Source organism: Crocodylus porosus, unplaced genomic scaffold (assembly GCF_001723895.1).
Source record: "Crocodylus porosus isolate Cpor-Errol unplaced genomic scaffold, CroPor_comp1, whole genome shotgun sequence".
Lineage (NCBI taxonomy): Eukaryota > Metazoa > Chordata > Crocodylia > Crocodylidae > Crocodylus > Crocodylus porosus.
The window spans coordinates 55,056,955-55,074,126 of record NW_017728931.1 but is presented as its reverse complement, the minus strand read 5'-3'; the positions used below and the strand labels follow the sequence as shown (position 1 = coordinate 55,074,126).

Sequence of the window (17,172 nt, the reverse complement as noted above, 5' to 3'; positions counted from 1 at the left end):
GATCAGATCAATTCTTGGGGCATGCAGACAGAACATTATGTCCTGGGAATTTGTTCTGCTGCTGTACCTTTTAAAGAAAAGCTAGGCTGATGGCATAGGGCAGCAGTTCCCAAACTGTGGGTCATGACTCCAAATGGGGTTGCAATATCAGCAGATGGGGTTGCAGTGCAGTGCTCTCTCTTGTGCGAGGTCCTACCTCCTGGGTTGTAGAGCCCCGTGGGAAGGGCAGTAGGACAGGTTGCCCCAAGCCCACAGTGGGCAACCTGCATCCTCTCCCTGGGAAGGGGCAGGGGCAGGGAGCCAGGCTCTGTGCTCTGGCCTCAGCAGCTGCTGCTTTCTGTGTGTGGCAGCCAGGGCTCAGGCACTGCTGGGGTGGGGATGCAGGGGGCTGCAAGCCCTAGCCCTAGAGAGAGTGGGGGCTGAGAATTTGGAATAAGGGGCACCTGGTGGGGGTGGGAGGCTGCCAGTTTGGAGTGAGGGGCCATACAGAAGAAATGGAGTCATGAATGGGGTCATGGTGAGGAAAAGTTTAGGAAGCACTGGCATAGGGCTCTGGTTCTCATTTCCCATGCTGGAGGTCCAATGATATGTTTACCTGCCAGAATCCTAGGCAGCAAGAGAGAGACCTGGACACACAGCTGGGCATCACACCTATAACAGAACCATGGGAGAACAGCAATCAGGACTGGGGCACGGGTATTTAAATGCTGTTTAGGAAAAAGAATAGCCTTGATAGATCTTGAGGACTGGACTAATAAAAGTGAGATGATTTTCAAGAGTACAAATTCAAGGTTGTACGCATATGGATCAACAACAAAAAGTTCTGCTATAAACTGGTACCTCAGCAGTCGAAAATACTGAGGAGGAGAAGACAGACCTGGCTGTACTGACCAAACAATGACTAGGAACAACCAATATGATGAGTCATGGAAAAGGCAATTCTAGGGTGTATAACAGGAAAGTATTAATGCTACTCTTAAAAGCACATTCTGGTCACCCATATTCAAAGAAGAAGCAATTCAAATTGAAACTGGTGCAGAGAAGGCCTACTGAGGATGATCTGGTGAAGAGAGAGCCAGTCTTATGAGAAGACACTAAAAAAACTCAACTTGTTTAGCTTAGCAACACAAAGACTGAAAGGAACTATGATTGCTCTCTATTAGTACACCTGGCAGTTAATATCAAGAAGGGGAAAAAAGACAACTTAAGCTACATAGATAGCAACAGAACAATAGAACAAATGAGCATGAACCAGCCATAAATAAATATAAATAAATGTATACTGGAAATCATTAGAAGGTTTCTCACCATCAGACCAGTAAGGTTTCGGAAAAGCCTTTTTGTAGAAGTAGCAGAGACTAAAACTCTGATGGTTTCAAGGTGAAGCTTCATCAGTTTATATGAAGTGTTTGTCTTCAGTAGCTGAGAAGTAGACTCAGTGACCCAGTTGATCCATTCTAGTTGTATGTTTCTGTAAAGAGGACTTCATTCATTTAAGAGATGCATGCACATTGAATCTACATACTTTATTTAGAACTGAAGTATACTGTTCTGTGGAAATCAGCTGTAAACATGCAAATTTTATCATTAAATAAATTGAAGAAAGGGTCACATGAAACAGCATAAAACTTGACAGCTATGAGCTAGCTTCAATAGCATTAACTCCAGTTTTGGATGAGACCACAGGGCCATCCATGGCTAAGTACTCATCCTAGGGCTCAAATAAAATGTGCAATGACACGCAGAAATCTATCTGTTACTTTAGAAACGCACATTAGGCAATAGAAACAGCCCTGACAACAATTCATCCTACATTATAAGTGAAGACTTAAGAGTGCTTTTAGGCAGTGTCTCTCTCCGGGTTTTTTTTTGTTTTTGGGGTTTTGTTTTTTTTTTAAGAATGAGCTTGTTCTTAACAAGAAAGAGTGTAGGAAATGGTTGGTAATTTTCCATTAGAACATTTTCCATCCTAACGTAGTTTCAGTCCTTTTGCATGCAGTTGAGATCAGGGACCCATGTTTAAATCCTAGGATCTGCAGGAAACGGGTGCCAAGCAACATGCTTATTTTGAGACCTTCACCCCCAAATTGCTTAGACTATACAGTGTTTTCCGAAACATCAAAATTACTTGTAAAAGCCATATACTTAAGAAGTGCTATAATGTTATTTTGACTACAATAGTTTCATTATAGTCACTGTCTTACATTTCAGCTCCCTACAGGATAGCTTGCAAAAATCACCCCCATCATACTAAATCACACGAACTGGGAAATTCAAAACACATTTCTGAACTCCTCCATTTGGACACAAACAGGTATGGAAAACGAGTTACATAAACATTTAAAATGGTACTGTAGTATGTTTTAAAGTCTGAAAGCCTTGGTTGCATTTTTTCTAGGTTTATTTTGATTCTTTTCCATAAATATTTAACTGGATCTTAAGACATTTATAAATAAGCACAGCACAGTGACTAGGAGGCTTTTATTTAATCTTTCTAGTAACATAAAGTTTAGCTTTCCTGAAGCATATGTAATTCTTGTAAAATTTGTCAGGGAGGCAAAACAGGAAAGAGAAAGTATACAGGTTTGGGCTGAATGATAGGGCTGCGCGAAGCTTTGGCCTCTGATTCGATTCAGTGGAGATTCAGCCCAATTCGATGGCCGAATCTCCTAATCAAATCAGGAGACCCTTTAACTTCTCTGAAACTAATTGGAACCCTCTGAATCAATTTGGAGAGATTTAGAAAGATTCAACAATTTGGCTATAGACACAGCTTTGAATGTTTTTTCTACATACCTTGAAGTACTAGGCGGTTTGTGAATGCTGCGATGCTAGGGGAGATCGAGCATCCCACAGGAGCATGGGGGCTCCCCAGCATGCTCAGGAGCAAACTTGGAAGTGGACCAGAAACAATTCTGGTCTGCTTCTGGGTCTACTGGGTTGTGTGCTGGGGGGCCCACCTGCACCTCAACCCCTGGCTCGGCAACTGGTGCATCCTGGGTCTGGGGGAGCACCTGGTGTCCCCCCATGGCTGATCACCGAGTTGGGGAATGTTGCGGGGGGGAACCACATGCTTGGCAGCAGACCCAGAAGTGGACTGAAAGTACTTCCAGTCTACTTCGGGTTCATTGTTGAGCACACAGGGGGGCCGTGTTCCTGTGGGGACTCCATCCACCCCAGCATTGCAGCATCCACAAGCCGCACTGGTACCTAGTATCTACCAAGGTATGTAGAAAAAACATTTAAAGCTGTCTCTATAGCCAAATCGCTGGATCTTTGAATCAACATCAAATCTTCAGGTTCAGATTTGGCTGAATCAAATCAGGGACAGTGATCTGAATCAATGAATCGATTCACTGTCCCCAATTCGGGCTGAATCTGAATCGAATATAGCCCATTTTGCACACCCCTACTGAATTAGTAAAGTGTATTATTGTTTGAGTCAATGAATGTCAGGTGCTGAGCAAACAAAAAATAACAGCATGGTGCTTGCTCCAAAGGGCTTACACTCTGAATACATGAATGAATTAAACAAGAATATGAATTAAGGTGGAATTAAGCAGCCAGTGTTTCTTTTAGAAACTAAACATAAAAACCTTTCAAGCCATGTAATTCATCATACCTTTCAGTAATGGCTTCTCTCTGCATCCTTCATGAAGTCCTTGCAAAAGGAATTCCTTCTCTAACCTGCTCTGACACATCCACACTCTCTACTCCTCCAATTTTTTCCTTAAAGTTCCTTCAATTTCAGTTCTTTCTTCCTCTCAACAACAAAGCAATAAAGGAGAGGAAAAGAACAAAATAATTAAAGGAATTAAAAGACCATCACCATCTCCCACCATTCACACAGTTTAAGCCCCATTCCCTGCCCTAGTTACATACTTTACATGTGTTTCACTGTTGCACCTTGAGGCCCTAATCAGGGCCCTCCGTTTTGCTCGATCTGGTGCCCACTTATAAAAAATTAGTCTTTATTCCAAAGTGTTTAAAGTCTTTTATAACTATTAAGGGGAAAATAAATGAGGCTGGGGGAGGGAAGATGCAATGAAACTGGAATTAACTACATGTGGTATGATAAACAGCAGGCTGAAGGCATTAGCCACCTAGACACCGCTGATCACACTGTCTGTCTGGGGAGTAAGCTTCTTTAAGAAAAGGACCTTGCATTCTCATGTTTGTACAGTAACTGGCACATTTTAAGCCTTGTATACTTGTAAGAAACGTGGAATATACAACAATTTTTAGACTAAAAAGTCATCTAGTGTTTTTTCCACAGAGATTTTTTTCTTTGAATTTGAAATATTTCTTAAAAAACTAATAAGGCTAACTGTCAAGCTCTGCATAGGTAACTAAAACTCATACAGTTACAACCTCTTCAAAATATTAAAGGAAAGACAAAATATTCTCATGCCAAAATGGTTAATGTTTTTATGGGCACTTCCTCTCTGTTCTTGTCTGACATTCTGTCTGTTTTTGTAGGGGTGAAAGTATTCACGATTTGGTCCCATTCAACGTTTGAAGAATCCACTTGCTCTGGAACAGAGCAGAAATCCCTCCCTCCTCATGTACTAGAGATTTCTCTCCAAGACTCATATCAATTTCAAACCGATAGGGAGTGCAACACTGGCTCCTAGTATACTCTTGTTGTAAGGTCAAGTTTTACTATGACAAACCTTCCTGTAACTTAAAGAAGCCAGGATGAAGGGCAAGAGAGAACACGTGAAAAATCAGCCACTTTTGTTCAGACTGTATGTGTCATACTGATTCATTGCACTTATTCAAATCAAAGTGGATGTTTGGATATTTAAACTGAAAGCACAATCCTAAAAACAAAGAGAAAATTAAAAATTGTGAATGAGGATGAAGCTTATCACCATGCGTTTTTTTTTAAATGAACAGCTCAGGGCTTGCTTTGATCTTTGATACCCATGTGTTTGTTACTACTTAAGTTACATACTCAACTTGTATATAGTAACTGATCATGCAAAATATGTTGCATCAACGGTTAGAGCTGAGATCTTCAACATTCACCTGTTATTTAAATAAATGTGGTTTGGCATGTTTGGTATAGATTACACCAGGTGGCAACTGTTGGAAGATTAATCAAAGTTTTAATAACTTCTTGTTTGCATAGCAAAGAAAAACATTTAGCAAGGAAATTCTGCTCAACATTTTTCCCCACCAAACAAAATATTTTAGTCTATCATTTTAGCAGCTGGCCATAAAGAACATGAATAGGTTCTAGTCCTAATTGAAGTAAATAAAAAGTGTAATAATTCAGCATTATGGGAAGAAATTATTCTGTTGAATTTGAATCAGGTAAAGCTTCCTCTGGAGTACTGTGTCTTGTTTTCTGCTGCAAACTTCAAGAAAGATGTAGGCAAATTGGAAAGAGTCCTGAGGAGAGCCACAGTAAGGTTTAAGGAGACAACATAGGAGGAAAAGTTGGCACACAAGTTGTTTCTTTAGTTTCAAAAAGAAAACACCCAAGAGGGCTATAACAATAGTCTTCAATATATGATCAATTGTCCTCTAGGTGCAATGAGAAGGGTAGGATAACTTCACTGTATAGAAAATTCTGATTAGATGTAAAGAAAACTTTTTAACTACAAGGCTAGTTTAAAAGGTTACCAAAGTTTAAATAACAACTGTCAGAATGGTTTAGATAGACTTGATGGGGCAAGAGGATGAAATAGATGACTTCTGAGCTTTCCAGGCCTACGTTTCTCCAGTGCTGGCGATTTAGCACAGGGGTTGGCAACCTATATTCCACGGGCTGGATCTAGCCTGCAAAGAGATTTTTAGCCACCCTGGCAACCACCCTAGGTGTCAAGTTGTGGGGGAGGTAAACCAAAGAAAGTGGCTGCTGCTGGCAGCTGCATGTTCGCATTGACATTTGTGACAGAACCAAAAGTTGCCCCTTCTGCTTTGTTCCAAGTGCCCTGTACTGCATTCCCACACTGCTGCTGACAAGCTCGCCAAAAAGTGGTATTATTTTTTCCTACAAACTAACTAGATCATAGATACACAAGCTTTTGTAAGTAGTGCCTTATGTAATCAGATGCACCATCTGCATTAATTCAAGCCTGTTAGTGAAAGGTTGCCAACCCGATTTAGAATATTTGCTAAGAAATTAAGAAAACTATGACCCAAATCTGCTATTCTCATCCACATAACACTTTCAGTGAAACCAGCAAAAGATTTGGATATAGAAAGGGTATTCAGGCCACAGTTTGGGAAAAAAAAAAAATCAATAAAACCAGTGAATAGTGACCTAGTCAGTCTACCCTTTGCTTTGATATGGATCTCAGGATGGAACAAGGACTAGACACGATCTATCAGAAGCATAATTATCTTATTCATGTAATAACAACAGAAAGTTTGACAATTGGTGATCTTGTTTATTACTGATATACCAGAAAAGGCATTCTACTATTCTACTTAAGGATGGGCATTGTCTGTAATGGATTCAACCTATGTCTATTAGCTTATAGTTTTTGCTGTATCATTGGGCTATGGAAATCAAGGAAACAGTATTCTTTAGCAAGAAATAGTTCTAACACAGGTATCTAGCTGTATTCAAATATGTACTTGCTTACATACCTGGCAAATGTAAAGGCATAAATCAGATGTGGTGTCAGATTGCAATTCTATTTAGGGAAATGAGTTGTGTCTTTAGGGTTCCTACTGGTTAGGACAGGGAGAAAAGAAAGATCTTTGACTTTATTTAATAGTACCTAACTGTGCACTGTTTTACAATTCTACAAAGTGATGAACTAAAATGGGTTATGGGTTACTTATATTCAAATATGTATCATTGGTTCATTATTCAGTGTAAAATTAATACTAAAATATTTCAAAATTAAAAACAAATCCTAAAAAGTAAGAGCTCATTTCTTATTTAGTTTTCATTCTCCAATCCTTAAGCCAAAGGACACAGGGGCACAGGACCTCAACAGTCACAATATACTAACCTAGGTCTTGAGTTCTACAGCAGACTCTTTCATATACTTTTTTTTTTTTTTTTTTTAACTATAGAAATAAATGAAAATGGATAGGACACCTAGCAAATTTTTTGAAACTACACTTGGACACACAGACCTTTCCACAGACATCATCATGAGGAAATCTGGATTACAACAGAATCTATTTATATGTAGCTGGAAACTGGTTATCAAATCAAATAAAGTTATCAAAGTAACTGATTATCAAATCAAATCCCATTCTTTATCTGAAGTAGATTTTTAACAAGATTCTTTTGCAGGGAGGAATTACATCAATATCAATTCAAATAAATTACTCAACAGGTCAGCTTTGTATGGAATCCTAAATGGATGCAATGTTAGAAATGGGTAGCCACACAGAAAAGGAATGTGTTATTTTCAAGAACACACAAAGTTTGTCCATTTTATTTGTATTTAATAGCCAGTTCATTTGCTCACACAAAACATATTGGTTTGAAGGAAAAAAAACATCTAAAATGACGAGCTCCAAAGATCCATTATTTTCTCACACAAACTGCTAACACCAAATGACCAGCAATTGTTCATTCTTTGGGTTGTTTGCCAGGCTTGCAACAAAGAAAATGTAAAAGCTACTGCCTCAATATAGAGATTTGGGTCTACTTTTGCTGTAAGGCTAAGCATCTGTAGCTCCCATTTAAATTATCTGAGAATAGTGACAAATCAGACGACAGAAAATTTTGCAAGAATCAAATCACAACAGCTTACAGTCAATTTGAAGGATATTGGATCCCATGATTCAAATTTGGGAAAAAAATAACACTGAGATACACAGCAGGTCACAAAATTGCATTGGTGGGATAAAGTCAGTTACAAAATAAAACTAGATAATATGAACAACTAGCTAAAAACAAAAAAAACAGGGCACTTGGTGAAGTCAAGGTTCTCAAGTCAAGGACAAGGAAGACACCTTTTTAATTAGCACTGACAATCTCCCAACTCTATCTATTCAGTTGTTCTAAAGAACCATTATATTGAAAATGATATCAAGAACTCCATTTTCTCAGTAGATCTCTCTCTGGCCTTGAGTAGAACAAACTCTACTACCTGACAGGATGCTTGGCTGCTGCAAACATCATAGTTGAGCAAATACCACATTTCTGCAAATCCTCCCCAGATACAATTCATTCTACATAACTTCTACCTACCTACATATACATAACGGCATAGAAAACAGAATCACAGGCTAATGAAACATGTTAATACATCCTCCTCCCACAGTCTTTGTGCAAGAGAAGTACAAAACCAAGAAGAAAACAGAGTTTATATTGTGCAAACAATAATTCAAACCCACATGCTCCCTCTATTTATATTATCCTTATTTAGGGGTTGTGAAATGTCATATACTTATATTCACAGTCTTTTCTCCTAATCACTACCAGAGTAGCAGAAATGGTGCATGGCAGGATTTGTCTTGCCACATAATGGTCAAGAAGTTCTGTTTCAGGAACAGAGGCATTCATTGAGTTCCCTTGTCTCCCCCTTCCGTTGTGGCAGCACAATACCCTCAGAAATGGTGCTGCCTTTGAGTCCACACTGCTTCATACTCCTACCACAAGCTGTCAGCCAGTGTAGAGAAGAATTAACAAGAGCTGTTAATGGGGTGATTTCTGACTGAGCCAAGGAACCCTTACTTGGGAGATGCATCAGAGGGCTGTATCAAAGCACCCACTGAAACCATGGCTCTCCCCTTCTCTAGAGGGGTGCCTTTTTCCAGGGCAGAGCTACTTTTCACATCAAAGAACTAATACAGGCCTATATTGAATGTTTCAATTTAGATTTCAACTGGGTTACAAGATACAGCTTAACTAGAATGGAATAAGTTCATGGTCTCTGCTGATTTCTTTATCAAACACGTTATAGATGTTATCAAAAGAAAAGAGAAACAACATTAGAAAATAGCAGCTATGACACCTAAACAAAATTACTGTATAACCTTAAAGAAACTGCTCATTTAACTTAGCCTAAGAATTTACTCCAGGACATGAATAGAGATGTACAACAAAACATATACAGCACTGTGTTTTGTAACCCTGTGCAAATAATCTAAGTTAAACATTATATTAAGATTCAATTTACAAAGGGCCAATGAACAATTAATAGGGGTTTTAATAAATCAATAATCAACTGCTAATCAAGTCCAACAAGCTACTTCTAACCATCTACAGTACTTTCTACTAATGTGTTTATAATTTTCTATAAACACATACTAAAACTTTCTATAATGCAATTATAAACTCTTATCAATCATCTATTCATCCTTTATTAACTATATTTGGAATCTTTATATGATATGCAGTTAACTTCATACTACTTTCTCCCAATATCCCAGGACATATACATTATTAGGTTTTTTATGTTTTTATTTAAAATTTAGCTTCGGGAGCATTCTTAGTCATGAAGTTACAAATACCTAATATAGTTAACCCAAATACAGAAGACAATAAAGATGAAGGAAAGGTGGTGGGGAGGATCACACAGTACAGTTTACATTCTTCAGACAGAATCACTTTGACTATTTCTGTTATAACTGATGATGCTATGACAAGTAAAATCATGAAATGAAAAATGGAGTCTGCTAAAAATGAAAGCAAGAATGTTCTCTTCTTTTTAGGAAAAAAAGAATCATAAATAAATAAACATAAAATATTTATGTTCCAAAACCCATTAGTATCATCAGGAGGAGATACACAACTATTCTTTGGGTCCACACACTATAACTCCTTAGCTTACCTGCATATCATCAAAGTACTTGGCAAACCCTACTGAGCGTGTCAAATACAGGGAACAGTACATATTACATTTCTCTCTCTGTTTCTGCCAGCCGGTATGTTTTTCTCTTAGCCCAAGCCTTGGCTATTCCCAACACCTGCTTTTTATGGAATTCAAGTAGGCAATGCATTGTTTAACCAAGTTCATCAGGGACTTATAATGCTTCTCCATTTTCAGAGACTGTGCCTTCATCTTTGTTCTCTTGCATATGATTTTCACTGTCCTGCATCTCCTCTTCCGCCGCCTCCTCATCTCCAAAAGTTTGTTCTTGCATTGTAGTAAAAGTAAGTGATCTGGCAGCAACCTGTGCAGCTAGACCAGATGTAAAGTTGAAATCTGTTGATATATGGAGCTGAGCCAGCCTGTGTTTGATGGAGGATTGTAATGCATCTCTCAGAGGTGTCTGTGAAGTCTCCAGCCCATCCACAATGGGTAGTATGGATTCTTCACCTTCACCTTCACATTGATAACATGTTCTTTTTTCAGCCACTGGAGATGCACCTTCCCCAGGAGCAATGTCTTTGTTTTCGACCATTACTGGATCTTCAAACAAATATTCAGTCCTCCTTTTCTCAGTGGCATGTGGTTTTGCATTTGAGTCTCTTTCTTCAGAATCATCACTACCTTGGATGCCATCCTGTTTTCCTATATCTGAATTCATAGGCGATTCCAAATTATTTATGGGTTCCACTGGTTCTACAGGAGACAAGGGTTTCACCGCAGCTTAAAAAGGGAAAAAAAAATTAAAAGATAACTAAAAGTAACCTGTCACACACAATTCAACTATTTGTGTTTTATGTGTAAAATCTGTGTTTTCTGACCAGAATGCTGAAGACGCAATGTGATGGCTTCTAGTATGGACTACCCTTTAAATATCACAAGATGCATGTAAAAATGGCCTTGCAAAGAGATGATATATGTTATGGAAGTTACAAGCAAAATCAGTTGCTGCACTGCACACAAATTTGAACTTTCTTCCATAAACAGCAGGTATCTAATTAAGATAACTATACATAATAAAAAGGATCTCATATGCAGTAACTTATTTTATACATCACAACATATAAATAAGACATGTATCCATACAGAAGGGTAAGTTGTTCATGCAAATAAACATGGTTTAATTTATCCTTTCTTGATGTTAGTAGCAACAGTGATTCCCATTGCCAGCAATGGGATGCTTGCCAGAAAGTCTCTCCACCCAGTGTTAGGTGTTAGTACAACACGATACAATCACTTCTTGAAGAACAGGCATCTTTCTTTTTAACAAAACGATAGTGTCCATTTCCAAGAAACAGATCCCTAAACTGCAGTAGCTCCATTAGAGTAGCAGCACGAACATATATAAGAGCAGCAACAGCAGGTCCCCTTGTGGCATTTCCCTTCCTAATTCCATTCTGACTTTACCCCTGTAAGCAGAGATGAAAATAACTCTGGAAAATACACAAACTTTTCATGGGAAACACATTTAAGGTAGTAAGTTTTATGGTGCATTTTATCTTGGTAATAATTATTTTAGGTAGCTGAACATGGCAGTGTCAGTAGGTCAGTCACATCAGTTATTTTCATTAAATATACTGGAATACTGTTTCAGGAATTGCATTGCTCTTTTCCACTTTTTTTTTTTTTAAACACATCACAGTACTCAACCAAACCAAACAAATCTCACAGGTCAATTGTTCTAATGGAATAGTCTTTCATTATTTTTAAATTAATTTCTGTATATTTCTGACCATTTCCTTCTGGAGGCAGGGTATGCAAATTTCTTTCTCCATGGAAGCACTTTAAGACTTAATTTTGGTGCTTAAATTCCCAAAGAATACTTCCAAAACTGGAAAAGAATGGAAAGATAACTAGAAAAGGATATTCTACTTTATAGACAGTCAAATACCTGAGGCAATATAGAATTGGTCTATTTTCCCAGAATGTTCCTGTTCCAACACAGAACTAATTATTAGAAAATAGCAAATGTAGAAGAACAGATGGAAAGAGACAGAAAAAAACCTCCAAATTCCAGAAAATCCCAAAATAAAACAATTAAAACCCCTCAAAAATAAAACCATCAAACACTCAAAACAACTATGCAGTAATTGACAACAACCAATAGTAATTGCATATGAATTCAGCTAAAACACAAGTACTATAGTTTCTCACATACAACACTCCCCAGAATGTGATACACATCTTGTTTTTGACAGGCAATATGAAGGGAAAAAAAGCTTTCCTTTTAGAAAGTGAGTGAGTAGGAACAGCTAGGTTGCTGAGCCTGCTCATTGTTCTGCTCCCTGTGGATCATATACAGATTTTACTTTTGGTTTCACTAGTAAGCTCTTACCCTATTTCTCACATGTTGCACTCCAGCTGCTGTTTTTTGGGGAAAAAAGTGCATGTTATATGCAAGATGCTTCTTTGTTGTTCTGAGTGTTTACTGGTTTTGTTTTTGGGGAGAAATCTTACATATCCAGAACTGTGAGGCCACAAAAATTAGTATCATCTGTCACAAGGTACCACTTGACCACTCTTGGACTCCTCGATATGTAGGAATGATACTAAGCCACACATCTGCATCAAGACACTTGTGGAGAAGACAAAAAGTAAAGATAGTGTCCTAAACAACATATGTAGGGAATTTACAAACTCAAAGTGAGGATCCAGCCCATCCATGCTAAAAGCCACTGCACTCACACTTTTCTGTTCCATAGCTGAATCTGCCTTTCTGGTGCTGAAAAGATTGGCTTATGCAAAGATGGTGGACTCTGGGCTGAATGATCACTGCCACTGCATTACAGGATGTCTAAAATCAACAAATAAGAACATCCTGGATGGCTTACTGGAATTACTTCTTCAGACATCAGGAAAGTGGTCACAAAGAAAATGGAATGATCATGGCGGGTCAAAGACATAAGACATCTAGTCTAGGGTGACACTGCAGTTATCAGCTCCCTGAAAACTCAGAAAAGCTTTCTAGCTGCTATGGAATTGCTTTAAAAAAGTTACTAATGGTTGAATGATTTGAATTATGGTATACAATATTCAACACACTTAACAAAGATATCACAGTGCATGAAGGCATCAATGAATGCCTCCCTACAGGGCTGACTGACTACATCATCTTTGAACAAAAATCATGTAAAAGACAACATGAGAAAGTGGGGATAACTCTAACAATCTAGACATGTGTTGACTATGGTGAAATATAGATCATAGAACTTCTATTGGTCTGCTGGCTCCTGGAGGAACCATGCACCATGGAAAACCTTGCCAAAACTACAAACCAGGCCATACTATGTGGCTGATACTGGAAATATCTATAACTGGTGGCAAGACATGAGAAGTAGCAGTAGTCATAATTAGCAGGTTGAATATTTTATTGTTTGGACAGAATATAAACAAAAGAGATGGGCACTGGAAGGAGGTGACTCTGTACCATTTGATGAATGAAACTCAACCCAAACAGAGAAGCCTCTGTTTCTCTAGCCCACAGTAATGCTATGGGAGCGAATGTAGACACCACAAGGACTGTTTAAAAAATGTCCAGTCTAGGATTCCTTAGTAGTTGTGTCAGATCATTTCTATTTTTTTTATAATTAAGCACAGACTATGAAAAGAGCACAAGACTTTTAAAATTGGTGGACTGGCCAAGTTTGCTGATGACACCAAACTCTGGGGCAAAGCATCCACACCTTAGGATAGGAGGGTTATCCAGGCAGATCTTGACAGGCTCGGGAAATGGGCGGACAAGAACCTGATGGTGTTTAACACTGAAAAATGCAAGGTTCTCCACCTAGGGAGGAAAAACCTGCAGCTTCCTTATAGGCTCGGCAGTGCTATGATGGTTAGCACTACAGATGAAAGGGACTTGGGGGTCATGACTGACCACAAGATGAACATGAGCCTTCAATATGATGCTGCGGCTACTAAAGCAAGCAAAATGCTGGCTTGTATCCATAGATGCTTCTCAAACATAGAATGTCATTCTCCCCATGTACTTGGCCCTGGTGAGGCCACAGCTGGAGTACTGTGTCCAGTTTTGGACCCCACAATTCAAAAAGGATGTGGAGAAGCTTGAGAGAGTCCAGAGAAGAGCCAAGTGCATGATCAGAGGTCAAGAAAACAGACCTTACTACAACAGGCTGAGAGCCATGGGGCTCTTTAGCCTGGAAAAGTGCAGGTTCAGGGGTGATCTGGTGGCCACCTGTAAGTTTATCGGGGGTGACCACCAGTACCTGAGGGAATGTTTGTTCACCAGAGTGCCCCAAGGGATGACAAGGTCGAATGGTTATAAACTACTGCAAGACCATTTCAGGCTGGACATAAGGAAGAATTTCTTTACTGTCTGAGCCCCCAAAGTCTGAAACAGCCTGCCACCAGAGGTGGTTCAAGCACCTACATTGAACACCTTCAAGAGTAAGTTAGATGCTTATCTTGCTGGGATCCTATGACCTCAGCTGACTTCCTGCCCTTCGGGTGGGGGGCTGGACTTGATGATCTTCCGAGGTCCCTTCCAGCCCTAATGTCTATGAAATCTATGAAAATAGGATTGTTTTGTCTCAGGAGAATTTGAGAGCTCTTACTAGTAAGTCAAAAATGGTTTAGGGCAAAAGAAAGGAAGAAGGTCAAACATAGAGAACAAAGAAGCATGGTAAAATTCCAGTTAGCTATTGGTATTCAAGAGCTAATAAAAAATGTTTGACTACTGTAGAAGTAAGAGACACGATTAACTTCTGAAGTGTTCTGATAACAAATCATTTAAGGGCTAAAAAACTGGATCAGTGAGGAATTGTAATTGAGCTGCATAGGGCACACATCTAGAAGAAATGCTATAATGCCAGAGGAAAGACCTCAAGAGAATAAAAGTTTTTTGGCCTTGGATCATTAAAGCAATATTCCTCACATTTTTCAGATTCTTGAGGGTTTTCTAGATGGTAGGAACAGCTCTATTACATAAGGGAATAGATCGAAGACTGTTGTTATCTGTCAGCATGCAGGATGTTAAGCTTACCCGAGTTCTAAAAAAATTTTGAATTAGTCTGATTATACAATGACTTCTGAAGGTCCTCAGAGAATGGGAAGCAGCAGGTCCTCTCACTGACACACGTGGAAACACAATGGGTAAACTGAATTTCTGGGCCAAAATGAGGCAAGGAAAATGACTTTTACTAAGCCTGTCTGAGGACTCCCATAATCCCAACCAGCTGAATGAAAACATCTGTTGCACCATACTGAAGAAGCTCTGTTTCTGGATGAATTGCAATGTAAATGGGGACAGACCAACCTGAAGGAGGTCCCAAGTTGAGAATATGTTGTTGAAAATTACAGGATGCAGCTGCTTTTTCCTCTGGTTGTGGAATGCTCTGCTGAGTCAGTCTATCTGTTTTCAGCTTTCCCTGGAAAAAACTGGGACAACAGACCTTCCCCTTCACCACTTTATAAAAAATGTTTAGAATCTCCATCCTGTGTGCCATCCTACTGGTTTACATTAGAAAGCAGATGTCCAACTGTTACAGTCTACCTGAACCACTACATTAAAAGTGAAAGGGAGAAGGTTTGAGTGGTAGGCTCAGTGGGCATTTGTACATGTTCTCTGGAGCTGCTCTAATTAAAGTGCCTGGAGCATCTCATGCATCAGTATCCCCATGCTGGAAAGTGGCGGCAGGGATCCTTTAACTAAAGCTCATTGAACAAGCTTTACTTAAAGTGCCCATGCTGTCATTTTTCAGTGCAGAGACACTAATACACGAGATGCTGGAGTCTGCTGGAGCATAGTAATTACCACGTTCCAGCAGACTCGAGTCTGCTCCAATGTGCTGTAATTACAGCTAAGGGAGTGAACATGTGTATAGGCATCAAATGACATTACTTCAAGCTGGCCAGTAATCAGACTGAATTCACCTCTAGACCTCTCTGCAGGACCTGACAGGTTCATGCAAATGTGTCATCAATGTAAGTCGTATCTGTTGCTATTCTAGTCTAGGGCATATGCAGTACAGGATCTCCTGATTCCTCTTCTTTTGCAAAGAGCACTATCCCTACAACCTTTAGGCTCAAGCTAGAAATGTGATCATCTTAGAAACCCAGACTTCCCCATGTTTTTTCTCTAAATGGAGAGATATTATCCATCTCGGAGACAATCTACGGTAATGGGCCTACCAAGGAGATTATGAGAACCACTAGAAGCAGAGCTAAAGTGAATGTGAGAACCAAACCACGAGATGTCACATGAGGCATCAGAGGAAGCACAGAAGAAGAGACTGCTCTTAAAGACAGTCTGCGGACTTTTTATATCTTAGTTTTTGCACTCAACTAAGGTTGTAGCTTGATGGATTTAAGAAAGAGAAATAGGCTGTGACTCTCACACATTTTATGGCTTTGAAAACAGACTGAAGTCTCATAGCTGAGTTTGCTTTATTACTTTATGTGCTTGTCCACTCAGTCCTTTACGGAGGCAATCCAAGGGTCCCTCCATTTCTGGCTAGCATGGAAGCAGAGGCAGCCACATGAAATATACAGTCAAACATTGGTTGCTTTTGGATATTATATGGTTTGTGGCAGATGTGGCTTTCTTCTGCACTAAACAGGATCATCCGAAGGTTTGGAACAGACTGCCGCTGGAGGCTGTTCAAGCACCCACTTTGAACACCTTCAAGACACATTTGGATGCTTATCTTGCTGGGATCCTACGATCCCTGCTGACTTCCTGCCCCTGGGGCAGGGGGCTGGACTTGATGATCCTCCAGGGTCCCTTCCAGCCCAAATGTCTATGAAATCTATGAAACTGGCAGTCTTTCACACAAACTTTTGAACAGAGAAGCCAGTTTCCCTAGACTTCTTTGCCCCTAAAAAAAAATAAATAAATCACTCCTAAGAGATATGGGCCTTCACATTAGACTTTTCACAGTATCCGTGTCCATGATGTGAAAGTGTGATTTTTCGGATTTTACCTTCTTCTAAAAGAGACCTCCTTAGTGTTACAGATGCATGTTTTCTGTATTTTTATAGTGCTTTTACTTGGTATTCTTTTATGAAGGGGAAAGAGTGGGAGAGGTTGACAGGGGGAAAAAGGGAACAAGAAATAAAAATGTTTCCTATGAAGACAGAGAGAAACTGCACCAAGCTGCTGGTTTTCTTGCTGAAGCTAAGGATATGGTGTATTAAACCTGCCTCATAGATGTCATCTGTTCAGAGAAATTTGCATGCATCTGCCTCCAGAAGTGTGCTCTCCAGAATGAGAGAGGAACAAGATAGGACAATCTTTCTGCCTACAAAATGAGTTGGGTTTTATATATATAAGGCTTAGTCCGTCTGTCTGTGTATTTGTCTGTTGTGAGGGAGCGGGGCCTAGGGGCGGCCGTGAACTCCCTAGCGCCCCCTACCGTCA

General features: G+C 39.5%; 2 protein-coding genes across 5 annotated transcripts in view; one reads left to right on the top strand and one right to left on the bottom strand.

The window, feature by feature from the left end:
- LOC109316761 (uncharacterized protein C3orf20-like) overlaps positions 1–7,309 on the top strand; it is a 58,244-nt gene extending 50,935 nt beyond the window's left edge. For 2 of the 3 annotated variants that reach the window (XR_002102914.1, XM_019545064.1), the window contains one exon: positions 2,212–2,674. Coding sequence is in view for 1 of the 3 variants with exons in the window: in XM_019545064.1 (XP_019400609.1) it covers positions 2,212–2,254 (43 nt within the window). In the remaining 2 variants the exon portion in view is untranslated. Of the gene's footprint in view, positions 1–2,211; positions 2,675–4,479 lie in introns of those variants that run through there. The other variant, XR_002102913.1, reaches the window with a different exon arrangement.
- Positions 7,310–7,394: 85 nt separating this feature from the next.
- Positions 7,395–17,172, bottom strand: part of VEZT (vezatin, adherens junctions transmembrane protein) — a 98,392-nt gene continuing 88,614 nt past the window's right edge. For both annotated transcript variants that reach the window (XM_019545061.1, XM_019545063.1), the window contains exon 12: positions 7,395–10,517. In XM_019545061.1, the coding sequence (XP_019400606.1) occupies positions 9,949–10,517 (569 nt within the window). In that variant the 3' untranslated portion in view covers positions 7,395–9,948. The remainder of the gene's footprint in view (positions 10,518–17,172) is intronic.